The sequence below is a fragment of the Odocoileus virginianus genome, chromosome 29 (genome assembly GCF_023699985.2).
Source record: "Odocoileus virginianus isolate 20LAN1187 ecotype Illinois chromosome 29, Ovbor_1.2, whole genome shotgun sequence".
NCBI lineage: Eukaryota > Metazoa > Chordata > Mammalia > Artiodactyla > Cervidae > Odocoileus > Odocoileus virginianus.
Genome location: NC_069702.1, coordinates 14,901,900 through 14,920,587, shown reverse-complemented (window position 1 = coordinate 14,920,587; position 18,688 = coordinate 14,901,900). Strand labels below are relative to the sequence as shown.

The window sequence follows — 18,688 nt, the reverse complement described above, 5'->3', positions numbered from 1 at the left end:
GCCCACCAGGCTCCTCCATCCATGGAGTTTTCCAGGCAAGAGTACTAGAAATGGGTTGCCATTTCCTTCTCCAGGGCATCTTTCCAACCCAGCGATCAAACCCAGGTCTCCCTCATTGCAGGCGGGTGCTTTACCGTCTGAGCCGCCAGGGAAGGCCCCCTCTTTAGAAGGAAGAAGTCATATTGCATTAGGCCACCCTAAACACCTCATTTTAACTTAATTATCTTTTTAAAAACCTGTCTCTAAATATGGTTATGAATTCTGCAGTACTAGGAGTTATTGCTTCAGCACATTTATTTGTGGAAAGGGTGGAGGAACACATTTTAATTCATAACAAGAAGTGTGTGTGTGTATTTCTGTGTTTTCACATGCTCTGATTGCTAACTAAATGAAGTAATTTTAATAATATGACAGTTATGTGGCATGTTTATTGGTTTAATTTAGGAGATACTTTTCAGTGATCCACTTGCTTAAAAAAAAGGTGGAAATAAGAAACAATAAATTTTAGTTTTGATGCCAACATTCACTCAGTGTATTTAGCATTTATCAAATCCCTAAGGTGTTTTGCTGGGCAGTGATGCCCGCTATAATCTTGAGCAAGTCATGAACTATTATTCCTTATCTGCTAAAAAGTGACTAAAAATCTCTTTGCCTACCTCATGAGATTGTTCCATAAATAAAATAAGAAATAAATTGAAGCCCTTTGAGAATATGAATGTGCCAGCCAAGTCATTAGAATTTAAAAGAATTAATCCTGTCTCTTCGTAAACCTTAGAGTTTACCATGAATGTTTTTTACTCATACAAGTAGAAATGCCAGCCACTTAATAGTAGAAGATTTTTATAACATATTGAGCATTGTCAATTTCAGGAGGTCAGCTATTATGTGACAGAAAGACATAGAGTGTAACAACCTAAGTTTGTTAGTACTAACCGAGTAAACCTGCTCAAATCATTAAATTTCTTGAGATCTATTTATACGTTTGTAACTGAAATATACTGATTTCACAGGGAACCATTTATAAGGAATAAATGAATAACATAATCATTTGGTAAACTATAACTCATTATCAGCAGATAGATAATAGCATCTTATTTAAAATATGATTTTAAAGTGACTGAGCAATCTAATAGTGAGCTTTATTATTTAAATTGGAACAAGCAGACAGTCTCAATGCCTAATCATGTTATGTTAATTGTATCTTAAAATTTCCCCATAGATGTGCTACACAAAAGATGGAGCATAGCATCTTCACCAGAAAGGGAGATCACCCTGGTTAACCTGAAAAAAGATGCACAGTATGGCTTAGGTAAGTCACTGAGATTCTTCAAGTTCTGTGAGAATTCAGAATGAAAAGGTCGATTACATAACCTTGGCACTGAGGAACCTGCCCACCTGAGTCCCCTTCTCCCACTTGCCCAGTCAGGAAATGCCAAAGATGAAATGCTTACAAGCAATGTTTCCACCAAATTTAAGTCCCGTCTCACATGTGTTACCTATTAAGTCATATTCAGTATGAGTCTGTACACTTCTGTGTGTCAAGCAGACTCATCATTAGTCCTTGAAAGCACCAATATCATGAGACATTTTCATTTTTACTTTTTTATTGAGACAGTTGATTTATAATGCTGTGTAAGTTTCAGGTGTACAACATAGTGATTCACAATTTTTAAAGGTTATATTCCTTTTATAGTTATTACAAAATATTGGCTATATTCCTGTGCTATGTAATATATTCTTATAGCTTAATTATTTTATACATAGTAGTTTATACCTTTTAGTCTCCTAATCCGTATCTTGCCCCTCCCCATGAACATTTTATTTTAATGTGATGATTCACAGGATTTCAGATTATTGGTGGAGAAAAGATGGGAAGACTGGATCTAGGTGTATTTATTAGTTCAGTTACTCCTGGAGGACCAGCTGACTTGGATGGATGCTTAAAGCCAGGTATTTATTTTTAGGTAATTTAGGGAATTTTGTAAGTATTTACTGGCTTCCCTAGTGGCTCAGATGGTAAAGCTGCCTGCAATGTGGGAGATCCAGATTCAATCCCTGGGTCGGGAAGATCCCCTGGAGAAGGGAATGGCTACCCACTCCAGTATTCTTGCCTGGAGAACTCCATGGACAGAGGAGCCTGGCAGGCTACAGTCCATGGGGTCACAAAGAGTCAGACACACAACTGGGCGACTAACACTTTCACTTTGAAGTATTTATTGACAGTGAATTTGCACAGATGGCAAAAGTAGAAATTGGGTAAAACAAAAATAATGAGGGGGAGGTAACATTTCTAAGATTTAGCCTGAATTTCTCTTTGCTGTAGAAGACCTGGGTTGTCTGTTTTTACAGGAGACCGTTTGATATCTGTGAATAGTGTCAGTCTGGAGGGGGTCAGCCACCATGCTGCAGTTGAAATTCTGCAAAATGCACCTGAAGATGTGACCCTCGTTATCTCTCAGCCAAAGGAAAAGCTATCCAAAGGTAACACTGTGGATGTCTCTGAGCTGTGGATTCTGTTCCAGTTCCCACAAAAATTCAGAACCTTGACATATAAAGTAGATTTAAGCTTTTATTTCCTTTCTGGAAATTTAGTATGTGTAGTTCTGATTGCTTTATGCATCAGTACAAGTCTTTCATTCATCACTTCTAAGATTTTCTGTCTCATTCCTGTCTACATGCATAAAAATGATTTGTTGTGCAAAATCAGTATCACTTGAGTAAATTCCAAGTACTTGGTGTGTTCTATCACATCTTAGGCCAAATCAGAAATAAAATTCTTAATCATTGCCCAATTAATATATTTATATAACAGTTATCTATGAAATCGTGTCTTGAACCTGTTTATAAAAGGGAAAGGGTGCCAACATATCAGAAATGTAAAAGACATATGTATGTAAAAGGCACATATGTAAAAGACATATGTATGTAAAAGACACATATATGTTAAAGACTGTATAGTTTTGTACCATTTTTCTAGATTCCACGTAAATGTATTATCTATAATTCTTCTACACATGTCACCTGTGATTTTTGTCTTAGGAAAGCTTTCCTAAGTGGCTTTTTAAAAGAATTATGTATATAAGGAGTATGGAATTACCTTCTTTGATAATGACTTGGAGTCTAAAACATGCAGTTTGTTAAGACAGTATAAAACAAGTATATCAATAACCATTCAACAAGGATCAAGGATTTTTGGAGATTCAAGTTATCTTTGGATAGGGAATTAAGAAAGTCTTCACAGAGGAGACTTACTTGAAACAGGTCTTGGGGAATGGAAATGAGTTGAGATGAAGTGGGTATACATTCCCGTAGAAGTTGCCCAAAGAACGACCAAAAGAGGAGGCAAAGGAAGCAGAAAGCATCTTCAGTGTTTGTTGGGACCTTGTCATGGTTCCAAGTCCTGGGTCAGGTGTTGTGCACATGTTATCCTGCGTAAAAGCCTCCCAGCAGCTACAGGGAACATCATACATGTATGTAAGCCCAGGCGTGTGTCACTAACCTGTCATTCTCACGGACGGATTTTGACTTTTCAGTGCCTTCTTCTCCTGTGCACGTGGCCAATGGCATGAAAAGCTACATGAAAAAGCCTTCCCACCTGCAAGATAACGCTGCAAATTCTTCTGAGGATCACTGCTGGCCACGGGGCACCCCGAGGCACATCTCAGAGAGCTCTTTTGGGCTGTCTGGGGGCCTGCGGGAGGGAAGCCTGAGCTCTCAGGATTCCAGGACTGAGAGTGCCAGCTTGTCACAGAGCCAGGTCAATGGGTTCTTTGCCAGCCATGCAGGTGACCGCAGCTGGCAGGACTCACAGCGTGGCAGCCCTTCCCCATCTGTGATATCCAAAGCCACCGAGAAAAAGTGGACTTCTCCTGACAGTAACCGAAGCAAAGCTAAAAACACAGGCATTTCTGATGCACCAGATTACTCTGACCGTGGAGATTCAGACATGGATGAAGCCACTTATTCCAGCAGTCAGGATCATCACATACCAAAAAAGGCACCGTTTAATTTGAATCTTGGTTTTTATTTTTTTTTCCCCCACTTAACAAAACAAACAACAGCAAATGTATTATAGAGCAGAATAATATACTATGAACAGAGTACATTATTCTGGAAAGGAGAAATCGTTTATGTATGATGCTACTAACTGCTACTGCATTTGATGCTAACTTTCAGAGAAATTAGCAGCTTTGAATACTAATTCCAAAATGGCTATTATTCTGGAAACTTGCTTCATGATTACACAAAAGAATGAATAACCAGATTATGATTGTTTTCTATAAATTGTTTCTCTCTTGCATACTTAATATTTATATTAATAAGAGAACTTAATATCTGAAAAAATTGTTCCCAAGTAATTCATATAATGGACAGTTGACTTTACTATTAACAGCCTAAATTACTCTGAAGTTCTGAATGTATGATAATAAGAACAATAACATAGAAAATTGACCGTTTCCTAGAAATATTAGACATGATATAATTTAGACCTGTTTTCACAAGTGGTTTCAGAAAAGAACCTTAAGCCCTTTGTTCACTGAAAAACATTCCTCATTAATGCCTCCAGTATTCCTCCTGAGAGAGTTATGTTCCTATAGATTGGGTTTAGCTCTTGTGCCTGTGTTTGTATTGGATTTAAACATCAGCAAAATAAACTTGAGGCCTACTCATCTAAAGGCCCAAGTTAAAAGCTATTATATGATATATATGGATTTTTTTTTAAAGGAAATAGAAATGCTTTCTAAGTTTGAGTGTATAAAAAGCACTGGATAAGGATTATTTAAAAGCCTAGGTTTGAACTGGATTCTGGGCTTCCCTCAGCCATGTCTTTTTACCTGAAGCCAGCCCTTTAAGCTCTAGGTCTCAATTTCCTCAGTTTTAAACTCTGAAGGCACTGGATTAGATGACTCTTAAGATCTTTTCCAGCCTTCATCATTTTTGAGTCTACTCTGTCCTTTAATATCTTGCTTTTACTTAATTTTTCAAACAGAAAGATCTTCCATTAATAATTCAGTTTGACTCTAACAAGAAATGCTTTTGTTTGTTTTTCTTTGTTAAGGAATCTTCCTCCTCCATGAATACATCCAACAAAATGAATTTTAAAACTTTTCCTTCATCACCTCCTAAACCTGGAGATATCTTTGAGGTTGAACTGGCTAAAAATGATAACAGCTTGGGGATAAGTGTCACGGTACTGTTTGACAAGGTTTTCAAATGTTTTCTCTTCTCCATTTCCAGCAGCCTATCGTATGCCAATTTATTTTGAATTATTTTGCTTTAAAAGGGAGACTTGTCAAATATTTGCAGAATTTTAAATTGAATTATATCTTAAGACTTTTTTAAAAAACTTACACGTGTTCTAGTCACTTTTTCCTGTGGTTTAAAAGAAATTAGACAAATGCTGTTTTCCCCCAGAGATTTCATATTTGTTTAATCTGAATACAAGACTTGAAAAATATAAAATTGAGAAGTATGTCTTGTATATACTTGGTAGCTTCTTCATCAGCATGGAATAATTTTAACCTACATCATAAATAATTAAAGTCTAATATATATTTATATGCCCTTCACTTCATAATACATCTTGGCATGTAAATATGATTAGTAGCTTAATATTAGAAGTTCCCAAAAATATGTGTAATACTTTTAAAGAAGTTAAAATATAAGCATACACTATTTGATGAAACTGCTTTAGAATTCTGTTAATATACTGTACCTTAAACTGTAATATTATCATTTATATTTGAAGGATGTTTTTTGTTATGAAAAGCCATTTAGAAATAAGGTAGAAATAGCACTCTAAACATATAGAGATCCAAAAGAAAACCTGATTTTCTATCAGTTCTCAATACTGTAACCCTTTTTATCTTGTCCATAACTTCTTTAGAATTTTATTATCTTCCTACTGTGAAGGGAAATAAAAGCTGGATATACACAAGAGATGGAGCATCTACTCATTAGATCTCACCTACTCTGTAGCACAACCTCTATACCAAAACCTTTTAAAATGAGAAGAAAATTTTCCATTGACTCATGAGATTTGCTTTCAGATTAGCAAATATGATCTGAAGTATATTACTTCATATGCTGTTTATTTCTGACAGTTATATTCTCACACTAATATCGCACAGCTGGATTTTGCTTGCCATTTGTACCTAATGCATGGTATAGACCTCTAAAAGGAAGAGTACCTGCTCATCCAGGCAAAGATCTGGCATGTCATTATTTTCTGTATAAAGAATGTTTCTAAAAAGTAGCTGCATTCACATTTGGAAAACTTACTAGAAATATTCTTGGGTGTTGAAGTAATTGCATGTGCTAATGTGGTGCTGCTGCTTTGGCTGATGAATGAAATGCTTTCTAGGTCTCAGACCTGAAAGACGGAGTGCAACATTTTTCATGTGACAAAATGTTATTTGTCTTTTTCCACTTAGGGAGGTGTGAATACCAGTGTCAGACATGGTGGCATTTATGTGAAAGCCGTTATTCCCAAGGGAGCAGCAGAGTCTGATGGCAGAATTCACAAAGGTAGAGTGTTTGTGGGTATGGGAATTACATAAGGATTATCATGTCAACAAATAAAGAAGAAATGGGAAAGTTGATGAAGACATTCAAATTATTCGTAATATAAAATAAGAACATATTATTTTAAGACTGCAACATGAAAAAGCTCCTTGATATGATTCCAAAAACTCTTATTTCCAGCTTATCGTCTCTGCTGGGCTTGGTCGCTCAGTCGTTTCTGTCTCTTGGCAATCCCATGGACTGTAACCCACCAGGCTCCTCTGTCCATGGGGATTCTTCAGGCCAGAATACTGGAGTGGGTTGCCTTGGCCTCCTCCAAGGGATCTTCCTAACCCCGGGATCAAACCCAGGTCTCAGGCACTGCAGGCAGATTCTTTACCATCTGAGCTACCAGGAAAGCCCGTCCTCTATTTAGTATCAGAAAATATTTTGTTTTAGTTCATGCTTTGTACTTTTTAAGAAGCGAATTTCCAGAGAATTGGAAAGGGGTAGTGCCCTTCTAAAAACAATGCCATCTGCATTTCTAATACGAGCTAAGGAGGGTAGTTTCCTCCCGTCTCTCTACATTTGTAGCTCAGTGTGTCTTTTTTTTCATAATTAAAATTGATTTTATAGTGCATATAATATCCAGTTTGAAAATATATCTAAAATTAGCTGTAGAATAGCGAAAGGAATTAAGTACATGTTAAAGAAACTCTGTGACAGACTTTTGTCCAGAATTTGTCTGAGTCTCTCTCAAGCAAATTACTACAAAACAAGACCTTAAGGTATTAAAGAACATGTAGAATCCTCATTTTATGACTTGCTTCTTTCATCTTTACTGCCTAATTTGTAGGTGATCGTGTCCTCGCTGTGAATGGAGTTAGTCTAGAAGGGGCTACCCACAAGCAAGCTGTGGAAACACTGAGAAATACAGGACAGGTAAGAGATCATTATACCAGCGTTTTCTAGATACCTTGGAAGAACATAATAATGTGTGAATAATACCAATTTCACTGAGATCTCCAAATTTATTAGTCAAGAAACAAAGCCTAATTAATGTAAGTAAACATACTCGTATTTTTTTCCTTACAAATTGGGAAGCAAATATTATGACAAAGATTTTTATTGTGGAAGCAGGCTTTCTATATCACGTTTAGCCTTAATATCACCAGAGATCTACCAGGGGGAAGGGGAGAAATTGCCTTAACATTTTTTTTTTCATAAACATCCACAGATACCTAGTGGTTTTCACTTCTAGGTATCTTTCAGCCCAAAGGATAAATTCACGTTGTTCTAATACATTTTTAAGTCAGGGAGTTTACCAAATTACTTATAATGGTCTTTATATTATTAGGATAATAATGATTTTTTTCCATCTTTAATTGGAGGATAATTGCTTCACAATATTGTGTTGGCTTCTGCCGTACAACATCCTGAATCGGTCACAAGTACACGTGTGTCCCTCCCTCCCACCTCCCACCCCATCCCACCCTCTAGGTTGTCACAGAGCTCTGGGTTAAGCTCCCTGTGCCCATACAGCAGCTTCCAATGGCTATCTGATTTTATACTAGTATCTGTATTTTCTAAAATGTGTTTATATTATTTTTATAATGGAATTTTTTCTTTCTAGTCATTTATCTTCTTTATACAGAAAATAATAAAAAACTTGATTTTGACATTTTCAGTCCCTTGCTTTTGTCTGTTTTTTCCTGCCTCTACTTGTATTTTGGTAGACCAGAGAGTGACTTTAAATGATTTTATACCACCAACTGTACAAAGTCCTAAAAACTTATTTATTTTCTTATGTAACTTTCTTCTCAGTTAATAAGGCACTCTTCTATTCATACAGGTGGTTCATCTGTTGTTAGAAAAAGGACAGTCTCCAGCATCCAAAGAACATGTCCCCCAGTGTACCCTCTCAGATCCGGATACCCAAGGTCAAGCCCCAGAAAAAATGATGAAGAAAATGACTCATGTCAAAGACTACAGCTTTGTTACTGAAGGTCAGACCTTGGGGAGGCTGTCATCTCACTTTAAACTTATTCCTGGATTATTCAAAATTTGATCTTTACATGTTGGATCATAATTCATACTGGATCTCTTTATTCTTGTCAAGTATAAATAATAATGTAAGGCAGCACTGTACTGAATTTAGGGGGGAAAAAACACACACAGTTGTAGCTCTTGAAGTCTGAAAGGCTTTGGCTAATGAAACCAGGCACAAAACGGATAATGGTCATTTAGTGGTGCCTAAAATAGTTGTAAAATTCAAAATAAAATTTGTAAGAGAAAAAAGTAAATATAAATAATTGCTGAGAATGACTTCAAACACATATGAAACCTTGACTCATATTTTCTATTTTTCTGTTTGATTTTATGGACTTGTGAAGCTAAGTCTGAATAGAAAGTCACTAACAGTTCCCAGATACTGGTTTTCCTTACAAACTTTGCCAGCTAACTGGTAGTAAAATTGGGTATGTCACTAACTCATAATGAAAAAAGGAAATCAAGACTAATGTAGTGAGTTTTTCATAAGGTTAAATGTATTCATAATACAGAAGTACTCTTCATTCTAAGTTTATTTGTCTTCCTTTTGATGGGTATAAATGTCCTTTATAAATGGTGGTGGTGGTACATAAGCATTGTTTTGTCTTTATTTTAGATTTTTCTTTGCTTATACAACTTTCAGCAACACTGAATTAATCCCCAAAATAAGAAGAAAATATTAGCCCAACCTATATCATCTTTCCTGATTATGAAAATAAGATTAGCATATCCACTTAATCTTACTGCCTTCTGTTCTTCCATTATTTCTTCCATTACTTTGTCTTTAAATATGTTTCTTCATGCTTTCCTGGTTATTTTTCTGTTGATGAGAATTTTATCATCATGCCTTACAGTTTTACTGAATTAAATTATATCTCACCTAAATACTAGGTCACCTATCCACTTCCCCATAACCCTTCTCTGTCATTTGTTCTTCTTATCATACCTGTCCCTTTTATGCCTGAATTTCTCTGTCTCCTTTCTTGGATTTTTTCCTCTTTTTCTCTGTCATTCTGCAGTCTTATAAAAGATATAGAATTAAGACACAGTTTCATTTTTAGAACCTTCTTTTCAGAACCCACTTTTCTAATCAAGCGGCCTATTAGTTTATGCAGCTCAGTTTAATAAGTTAAATTTTCATAATAACAGAGTGTGAATTAGGATTTGAATATAGAATAAGGGTGCAATAAGTACATAAAAAGCTGTGAGTGTGGAAATGGGCTTTTTAAAAATGTATTCAAAAGTATATATGTTTATACATGCATATATAGAGAGAGCCTGTTAAGAATATTTACATTTTTTGATACCTTTTTTTCCAGAGAATACATTTGAGGTGAAATTGCTGAAAAATAGCTCAGGCCTAGGATTCAGTTTTTCTCGAGAGGATAATCTTATACCCGAGCAAATGAACACCAGCATAGTAAGGGTTAAAAAGCTCTTTCCTGGACAGCCAGCAGCAGAAAGTGGACAAATTGATGTGGGAGATGTTATCTTGAAAGTGAATGGAGCCTCTCTGAAAGGACTGTCTCAACAGGTGAGCCCCCAACATGTGGAGTGCAGCATTTTTAATGAGACAGATCAACCTTTCAGAATGAAATGGTTTAACCGTGTCTTCATTTCTCATTCATGGTTCCCCCAGGAGGTCATATCTGCTCTCAGGGGAACGTCTCCAGAAGTATCCTTGCTCCTCTGTAGACCTCCACCTGGGGTGCTTCCAGAAATTGACCCTGCTCTTTCGGTGAGACTGAGGAAAAGTATTTCACACTATTATAGCATGTCAACAGAGTGATTAACTCAGTTGTAGTGGTTTCATTGTTGATTAATCTCCTCGGTTTCATCCTAGTTCATTCTTTAGCTAGGAGTATTATCTTACATGGGTCACATAACCTGTGAGTGTATTTGGTGTTTATAATATAAAGTAATTCACTTTCTCTTCTTTCTCTTCTGATTCTAGGATTTGGGGAATTAATTTTCCAAACATAAGTAGAAAAAGGCATAAAATATTGGTTACAAAAACCTTTTGTCCATTTCTTTGAATTGAATTTTAAAATATAATCCTCATTCTAAGTTTAGATGAAAATGAAAATTATTTAAGATTTTTTTGCCTTAATTTTTAATACTGGGAATACAGAGTAGGCAATATGTTTATCCATTTCCCTCTCTTGTGTGAAGGAATAGCTAAAAGGCCCAAAAATCTATTTTGATGGTTATTTATAAATTGCGTACTGGTAGTTAGGAACCCAGACATAAGTGAATAATAATCTAATTGAAAGCCTTTGGCCTGTCTACTAAAAATAGTGTTCCATTACCAATGAACATGATCACTGGGTGTCAAAGACAGTAGTGTCTGGCCCCAGAAACTTTAACCCTTATATTGGGGAGAAGGAGGGAGTATTATAAAGACATTAACAGGAAACTAACATTTCTGTAAGGTGCATTGCCAATAGCATTTTAAGAGACTGCATTGGTTTTAGGCATCAAATAGGAAGAACAGAGAAATTCTTTCAGTTCTTGAGGATATAAGTTGATACAATCTTTCTGAAAAGCAATCGGAACTATTTAACAAGGCTTTTAAAAACATCTTATGTTCTGAATATAGAAAATTCTATTTCTGTTACAGAAAATTGGAAGGAAATAATGAGAAACTCAGGTGAAAACCTACATACAAAGAAGTTCTAGATTTCTATTAATAGTGAAAAGCTAGAAAGAAATCTGTATCCAATAAAAACCTGTAGCCAATTGTAAGATTATTATACAGTTTATGCAGCTGTTTGCAAAGCATGTTTAAGGATCTCAGAAAATACTCATGGTAGAAACCTAAATTTTGAAAGCAAGATACAAAGTACAATATATACTATGACTCTAATTCTGAATGAAAGTACAAGTTGTACAATATAAATAGTTGTTACTTTTACATACGATTTTTTTTTCTCTAATGAGCATAAATTACTTCTATCAAAAAATTGAATATTTTAACAGGAAGTACTGATGTTTAATTTTTTCATTTCCACCTAAATGAAAATATGTTAATATAAGTTGTCACTCTGATCTTTCTAAATGTGTCTGTTACAGACCCCCCTGCACTCTCCAGCCCAAGTACCTCTGAACAACAGCAAAGACCCTCCTCAGACAGCGTGTGCTGAGCAAGGCACCAGCTCAGATGAAAATGAGATGTCAGACAAGAACAGGAACCCATGCACGTCCGCATCCAGGAGAGACAGTTACAGTGACAGCAGTGGGAGTGGAGAAGATGACTTAGCGAAAGCTCCGGCAAAAATCCCAAATATTAGCTGGAGCTCAGCTTTGCATCAGACCCTAAGCAGCATGATGTCACAGGCACAACGTCATCGTGACACACTCGGGAGTCAAGAAGACCCCATTTGTGCCATGTTTTACTATCCTCAGAAAATACCTAATGAGTCAGAACATGAGGGCAGGTATTGTCAATATTGGGCTTCCCTGGTAGCTCAGCTGGTAAAGAATCTGCCTGCAATGCAGGAGACCCCGGTTCAATTCCTGGGTTGGGAAGATCCCATGGAGAAAGGATAGGCTACCCACTCCAGTATTCTTGGGCTTCCCTGGTAGCTCAGCTGGTAAAGAATCTGCCTGCAATGCAGGAGACCCCGGTTCAATTCCTGGGTTGGGAAGATCCCATGGAGAAGGGATAGGCTCACCACTCCAGTATTCTTGGGCTTCCCTGGTAGCTCAGCTGGTAAAGAATCTGCCTCCAATGCAGGAGACCCCGGTTCAATTCCTGGGTTGGGAAGATCCCCTGGAAAAGGGCATGGCAATCCACCCAGTATTCTTGCCTGGAGTATCCCCATGGACAGAGGAGCCTGGCGGGCTACAGTCATGGGGTCGCAGAGAGTTGGACACAGCTGAGCGACTTTCACTTTCTTTCACTTTGTGTATATTCAGGTCCAACTGTATTTGTTCAAGTTTTTTATTGTTTGTGTATTTTTTTCTATGATGTCATCCAAAATAACTACAAGAGTAAGGCTCCTTATTTCTTTTTTCTTATTATGTTGAAACACACATTAAGCTTCTGATAATATTAGCTTCAGCCTCAGCTCCAAAATTAACAACTGGGATTCAAAAATATATTTAACTTTTTTCACTGATTTGTGCAGCTTAAAGAGATCGACAGAGAATAAAAATCAGTAATATTAGCATATAACAGATGTGAAGTAAATTTATAGTCCAGAATCAGACTAAAAATGACCTCACTAAAAAGCAGATGTAAATGTTTGTTAAGCATTGTCTATCTGTGGTACAAACTTACTATACTGGCATTGCAATGTGTTTGAAAATTGTCTTGCTTTGTCTCTGTAGTAACCCTCCTTCCCCTCAACCACTGGATGTAACTCCTGGGCAGAGCTGTCAATCTCAATCAGAATCTGTTTCCATAAACGCAATGGATAAATATCATACACATCACACTTCTGAACCAACTAGACGAGAAAGCTTGACATCTTTGAAAAATGACTTGGAAAACCACCTTGAAGACTTTGAACTGGTGAGTTATTTCCTTTGTATGAAGAACATTCTATATTTTCTCAAGTAAAATGTAGTTATACACAGCTTCCTTTAGGGAAATTGCTGTCCTTTAGATCAGCCTCATACTCAGTAAATAGACAACATATCTGCCATGTTTCTCTGCTAAGAATTCAGGGAAAAGACAAAAAGACCTGGGTACACGTCCTGACTCTCCCAGTGACTTGCTGTAATTTGGCAGATGCTATGAATAAATTACTTAATTCTTCTGAGTTTTAGTAGTTTTAGCTGTAAAATGGGACCAGTAACCTCATGGTATTGTGGTTAGGATTAAATGAAATAACATATTAGAGCACCTAACCCAGTACCTATTATTTCCCAAATTGACAAGTTACCTGTTTACTCTTTAATCAAGTTTGAATGTAACTTTGTTCTCTTCCACACTGTTTTGTGGGTGCCTAAATGGAATCACTGATGCTGAAGCTAAAACTCCAATACTTTGGCCACCTCATGAGAAGAGTTGACTCATTGGAAAAGACCCTGATGCTGGGAGGGGTTGGGGGCGGGAAGAGAAGGGGATGACAGAGGATGAGATGGCTGGATGGCATCACCGCCTCGATGGACATGAGTTTGAGTAAACTCTGGGAGTTGGTGATGGACAGGGAGGCCTGGCGTGCTGCGGTTCATGGGGTTGCAAAGAGTCAGACACGGCTGAGCGACTGAACTGAACTGAACTGAGATGGAATCCTTTTCATTGTATTATACTAATAACTCTAGAACACCCAAACTTACAAATTCACTTTGGAAGCCACGTTTCTAATAAAACTAATATCCCTTGGACATAAACAGTGATAGCACAGTCATCTGAAGAAAAAGAGAATCTGAGTTTTGTCATTTCTGTCATTCTGTCTGACCACTTGGAATTTTTAATTTCAAATGTAAAAGGTGAAAAAAAATTGTTTGAAAAAAAATTTATGAATTCTAAATTTTTTGGTAGTTCCAATTTTTGATAAATATAGTATTTTTTTGAATTTGAAGAAAAAGAATAATATCCTTAACACTGATTCAGTCACCCTTTTAATACTTTTTTTTGTTATCTAAGTAATAAATACTTATTACAGAAAAGTTAGAAAACAAAGGAACAGATTAAAACCATCACCAGTCAAAACCCATAAACACTTTAATCTTTCCAGGCACTTTGTTTCCCTATAATTGTGTGTGTGTGTAGCATCTACATCTTCAATTTCATTCTCAGCAGTAGAGTGAAAATAATCTTTGGATGATTTCCTTAGAAATCTGTCATCGTGCCTTGTGCCTCAGTTGAAATCTTAAAGAAAAATTTTCCATATAACTGAATACATCAAGTTGTGATACTTAATCACCCAGACTTCATGTTTTTACCCAAGGAAAGCTTTCTTCTGTTGCTCTTGGCATGGGTGTTTGTTCTTGTTTATTCTGAAAATATAAGAATTGAAGCTTAAGTAAGTTCTGGGTCAGCCATCACCAGACAAGCACCTAATGTTGAATTTAAGCCCAACTTTTGTTTTACATTGGCAGGCAGGAGGTTGGAGGGGTACCTTCTGTCTAGAACTGGACATACTTACCTGCATTCTTCACTTGGGCAAGTTAAGCAACCTTTTAAGGTTTTGTTTTCTCCTGTGTTAATCAATGGAAAGAATAGTTGTCTTTGTCTTTGTACAGCAAAGCAGAATCACTGTTTCTTCCCTTAGGAGGTGGAACTCCTGATTACCCTAAATAAGTCGGAAAAAGGAAGCCTGGGCTTCACAGTGACCAAAGGCAGTCAGAGTGCTGGTTGCTACGTTCACGATGTCGTTCAGGATCCAGCCAAAAGTGACGGGAGGCTGAGGCCTGGGGACCGGCTCATCAGGGTAAGGCGTTTAAGCAGACTGTGTTTGCGCCAGTGCGGCCAGACAGGTGGTGCTAGTGCTAAAGAACCCACCCGCCAATGCAGGTGACGCACATTCACGATCCCTGGGTGGGGAAGACCCCCTGGAGGAGGGCATGGCAACCCACTCCAGTACTCTTGCCTGGAGAATCCCATGGACACAAGAGCCTGATGGGCTCCAGTCCATAGGGTCACAAGGAGTCAGACACGACTGAAGTGACAGCTTTGCAGCAGGGCCAGAGATCAAGCCAGTGCTGCAGAAGGAAAAGCTGGAAGGTTGAGTTGATACAATGCTCTGTTTCTCCATTTAGTTTATGTTTTCCTTCTCCACCTCTTAAAAATAAATGCCTTATACAGTCATGGTTTGCAAAGACTTTAAACAAGCAATCTTGAGTCTCAGAAAGAGAAAATTTCTTAAATTGCTCTAAGAGTAAATTTTCTATATTAGCAAAGTAATAACGTCTGTATTAGCGATAGTAATAACATTATTATTTCATTTATAATTACGTGGTCATTGTGCTCATGATTTCCACTGTAAAGAAGATTATTAGTAAACGAGAGACTAGCCTCTTTTTTTTTTTGGCTGCACTGGGGTGTTTGTTGCAGCACATGTGGGGCTTTGTTCAGTGCAGTGTGCAGGCTTCTCATGTTGTGGCACACGGGCTTCTTCTCATTGCAGTGTGCAGGTTCTCTAGTGGCAGTGCATGGATTTCGTTGCCCCACGGCATGTGGGATCTTAGTTCCCCCACCAGGGATCAAACCCATGTCCCCTACATTGCAAGGCAGATTCTTAACCACTGGACCACCAGGGAAGTGTCCCTAGAGACCACTCTTCATTGTGAATCTCCTACTGGCTAAAATAGATTGTATGAAAAGTTAGAGAAATTACTGTATTTTGTCGGCAACTCCTGTGTTCCCAAAACTGTAATCCCACTTTGGCCCTTTCTCGTTTCTGTAGGTTAATGATACAGATGTTACAAACATGACCCACACAGATGCAGTGAACCTACTCCGAGCTGCGCCCAGGACAGTCAGATTAGTTCTTGGCCGAGTTCTGGAATTACCCAGGATGCCAGTGCTCCCTCATCTGCTACCTGATGTCACATTTACGTGCAACCAAGAGGAGCTGGGTAATGCAAATTCAGACTTTGGGCACGGTGACTTTTCTTGGATAGATTAAAAATACATACTGTTAAGCCTAAGGGAACAAATATTTTTCTATTTCCTGAAGGTTTTTCCTTATCTGGAGGTCGTGACAGTCTTCATCAAGTGGTGTATGTTAATGATATCAATCCAAGGTCAGTTGCAGCCACGGAGGGTAATCTCCAGCTCTTAGACATCATCCACTATGTGAACGGAGTCAGCACACAAGGCATGTCTCTGGAGGAAGCTAAGCGAACATTGGACCTGTCACTTCCTTCGGTGGTACTGAAAGCTACAAGGTACACCATAGTTATTCATGGATTTTTCTGCACACATGCATTTCAGGCCATTAGATTCTCTTAAAGGTATTCCTGAATTAGTAATTCAGAGACTAATTAGATGGGGAATTAGTAAAGATTACATGTTTCCTTCATGATAGTCAAATGGCTGTGTCAGTGTCGTGACTCATGTGCATCCCACACTGTCCAGACCAATCTTCAGACAAGTCTAACTGATCATAGTAGTAAAGCAAGGACTGCATGTCAATTGCCTTAGACCTAAATTCAGGCGAGTCCTGATGAGCCAAAGGAATGAGAATATATTGATTGGCCCTGGCCAATCCTGGCCGATTCCCAGAGTTGGAACACGGCCCGTCCTACCAGAACCTCATGTCTACAACCAATGGGGCATAGACTGTCGCATCCACTATACCTCCTGACCATTTCCCATTACAAGAAATGCTAATAGCAACTTTTCTTTCACTTAATAATGGAAATATTTTTTTTTAATGTATGTATTAGTGTCTTGCTATCAAATGACTACAAATTTAGTGGCTTAAACCAATACAAGTTAATTATCTTAACAGTTCTGGAAGCCAGAAATACAAAATAGTCTCATTGGGTTAAAAATCGAAGTGTTAGCAGAGCTGCATCCCTTCCAAAGGAGAAGATCATCTCCTTGCCTTTTCCTCCTTTTAGACATTAGCCATCCTTCTTGGCTCATAACCCTCAGTCATCTTTAAAGCCAGCGATCACAGCACCCTTGGGCATCGTATCTGTCTGACTCTGACATTCCTACCTTCCTGTTTAATTTATAAGGACACTTGTGATTACGTTAGATAATCCAGGATAATCTCTTCATCTCTAGGTCATTAATTTACTCACTCCTGCAAAATTCCTTTTGCCATGCAAGATAACATATTCAAAAGTTCTGGGGATTATAATGCAGATATCTTTTGAGCCGTTACTCTGCTTTCCACATGCACATGAACCCAGGCTTTCTAGATTACGGTCTTACATTACATAAGAGAAAACTTCTCATTTGTGCTTGTGACACAGGGTGAACTTTACATAGTATGTATTCCACCATGTACGAACAGTTAATAAATCATTTTATCATAAGCCTATTTCTCCTCTGAACCTTTAAGTTAGATTGTATACTTTTCCCCTTGAACATAATTCCTGACCAGTTTCCCTCAATATTTATAAAAATTTGATTGCCTAATGTTATTTTCATAAATATAGCTGAATGTTAATTAATGAAGGAGAGAAATGTTCAGACAACTTGGGAAAATGTTTTTCTGATTCTGGAATTTTTTGCCTCCAAATTTCTAGAGTATCTCTTGAAAAAGAAAGTGGAAGTGTTGGTCACTCTGTTGTGTCCAACTCTTTGCGACCCCATGGACTGTAGCCTGCCAGGCTCCTCTGTCCACAGAGTTCTCCAGGCAAGAATACTGGAGTAGGTTGCCATTTCCTGCTCTAAGGGATCTTCCCAACCCAGGGATCAAACCCAGGTCTCCCGCATTGCAGATAGATTCTTTACCATCTGCACCACCAGAAAATCCCTTTCCCCAGATCTAATATCAGTTTTTTTCATCTTTCTACTTTCATCTTTGCTGAAGTCACTAAAGATATAGTAGAAGTCCCAATTACCTTCCCCTTCATCCTACTTCCAGCTACAAACTAGCCAGTTATTATTTTATTATTTAAAGAAGTGATTCTTAATCTTTTTTCAGTCATGAATATCTCCTTCCAGCATATATAGATGAAGACTGATAAAATCTTGTCTACAGCTTCAGAAAGTACCTAAACCCCTGAAGCCCATCCAAAATAAAACTCGAGGCTAAATGGTTAACAGATAGTTTGAAGGATACTTAAGCAAATATCTTAAATAATTTGCAATATTGTTTTCTTTCTTTTTCTGTTTTAAACAACACAGAGATGGTCATCCGGTGGTTTCCAGTTCCAAGAGGTCTTCTCTTTCAGCTTCAAAGTCAGCCAAAGCCAATGGTAAGGATACAGTGATTTTTTTTTTTTTTTTTTTTAATGATACAAGTAGTTTTGGAGAGGTAACTATCTTTTCCCAAAAGCAAATTTGGGTACTATCACTAAAGTGTTCTGTTGCCCTTCCAGACTATTTTGCAGGATCTAAGTGAAAAAGTGTCATTTAAATAAAAGCTTGTCTAAAATTCAGTGCATAATAGGAAAGAGTGGAACGGCATGGACCCTGGGATTTAAAGCCAGACAGACCTGAGTTCATTAGGTCCCGTGTAACCTTAGCAAGTTACTTGATCCATATCTAACCCTCTATTTT

At 37.6% G+C, this 18,688-nt stretch overlaps 1 protein-coding gene across 10 annotated transcripts in view; it reads left to right on the top strand.

The window, feature by feature from the left end:
• The window catches only part of PTPN13 (protein tyrosine phosphatase non-receptor type 13), a 218,767-nt gene that overhangs the window by 171,402 nt on the left and 28,677 nt on the right, over window positions 1–18,688 (top strand). For 5 of the 10 annotated variants that reach the window (XM_070458174.1, XM_070458173.1, XM_070458179.1 and 2 more), the window contains 16 exons: window positions 1,220–1,309; window positions 1,843–1,950; window positions 2,350–2,481; window positions 3,534–3,997; window positions 5,060–5,206; window positions 6,435–6,528; window positions 7,361–7,446; window positions 8,357–8,510; window positions 9,873–10,087; window positions 10,193–10,291; window positions 11,626–11,990; window positions 12,886–13,069; window positions 14,778–14,936; window positions 15,912–16,083; window positions 16,185–16,395; window positions 18,314–18,384. In XM_070458174.1, coding sequence (XP_070314275.1) covers window positions 1,220–1,309; window positions 1,843–1,950; window positions 2,350–2,481; window positions 3,534–3,997; window positions 5,060–5,206; window positions 6,435–6,528; window positions 7,361–7,446; window positions 8,357–8,510; window positions 9,873–10,087; window positions 10,193–10,291; window positions 11,626–11,990; window positions 12,886–13,069; window positions 14,778–14,936; window positions 15,912–16,083; window positions 16,185–16,395; window positions 18,314–18,384 — 2,751 coding nt within the window. The remainder of the gene's footprint in view (window positions 1–1,219; window positions 1,310–1,842; window positions 1,951–2,349; window positions 2,482–3,533; window positions 3,998–5,059; window positions 5,207–6,434; window positions 6,529–7,360; window positions 7,447–8,356; window positions 8,511–9,872; window positions 10,088–10,192; window positions 10,292–11,625; window positions 11,991–12,885; window positions 13,070–14,777; window positions 14,937–15,911; window positions 16,084–16,184; window positions 16,396–18,313; window positions 18,385–18,688) is intronic. The other 5 variants (XM_070458176.1, XM_070458175.1, XM_070458182.1 and 2 more) reach the window with 2 other exon arrangements.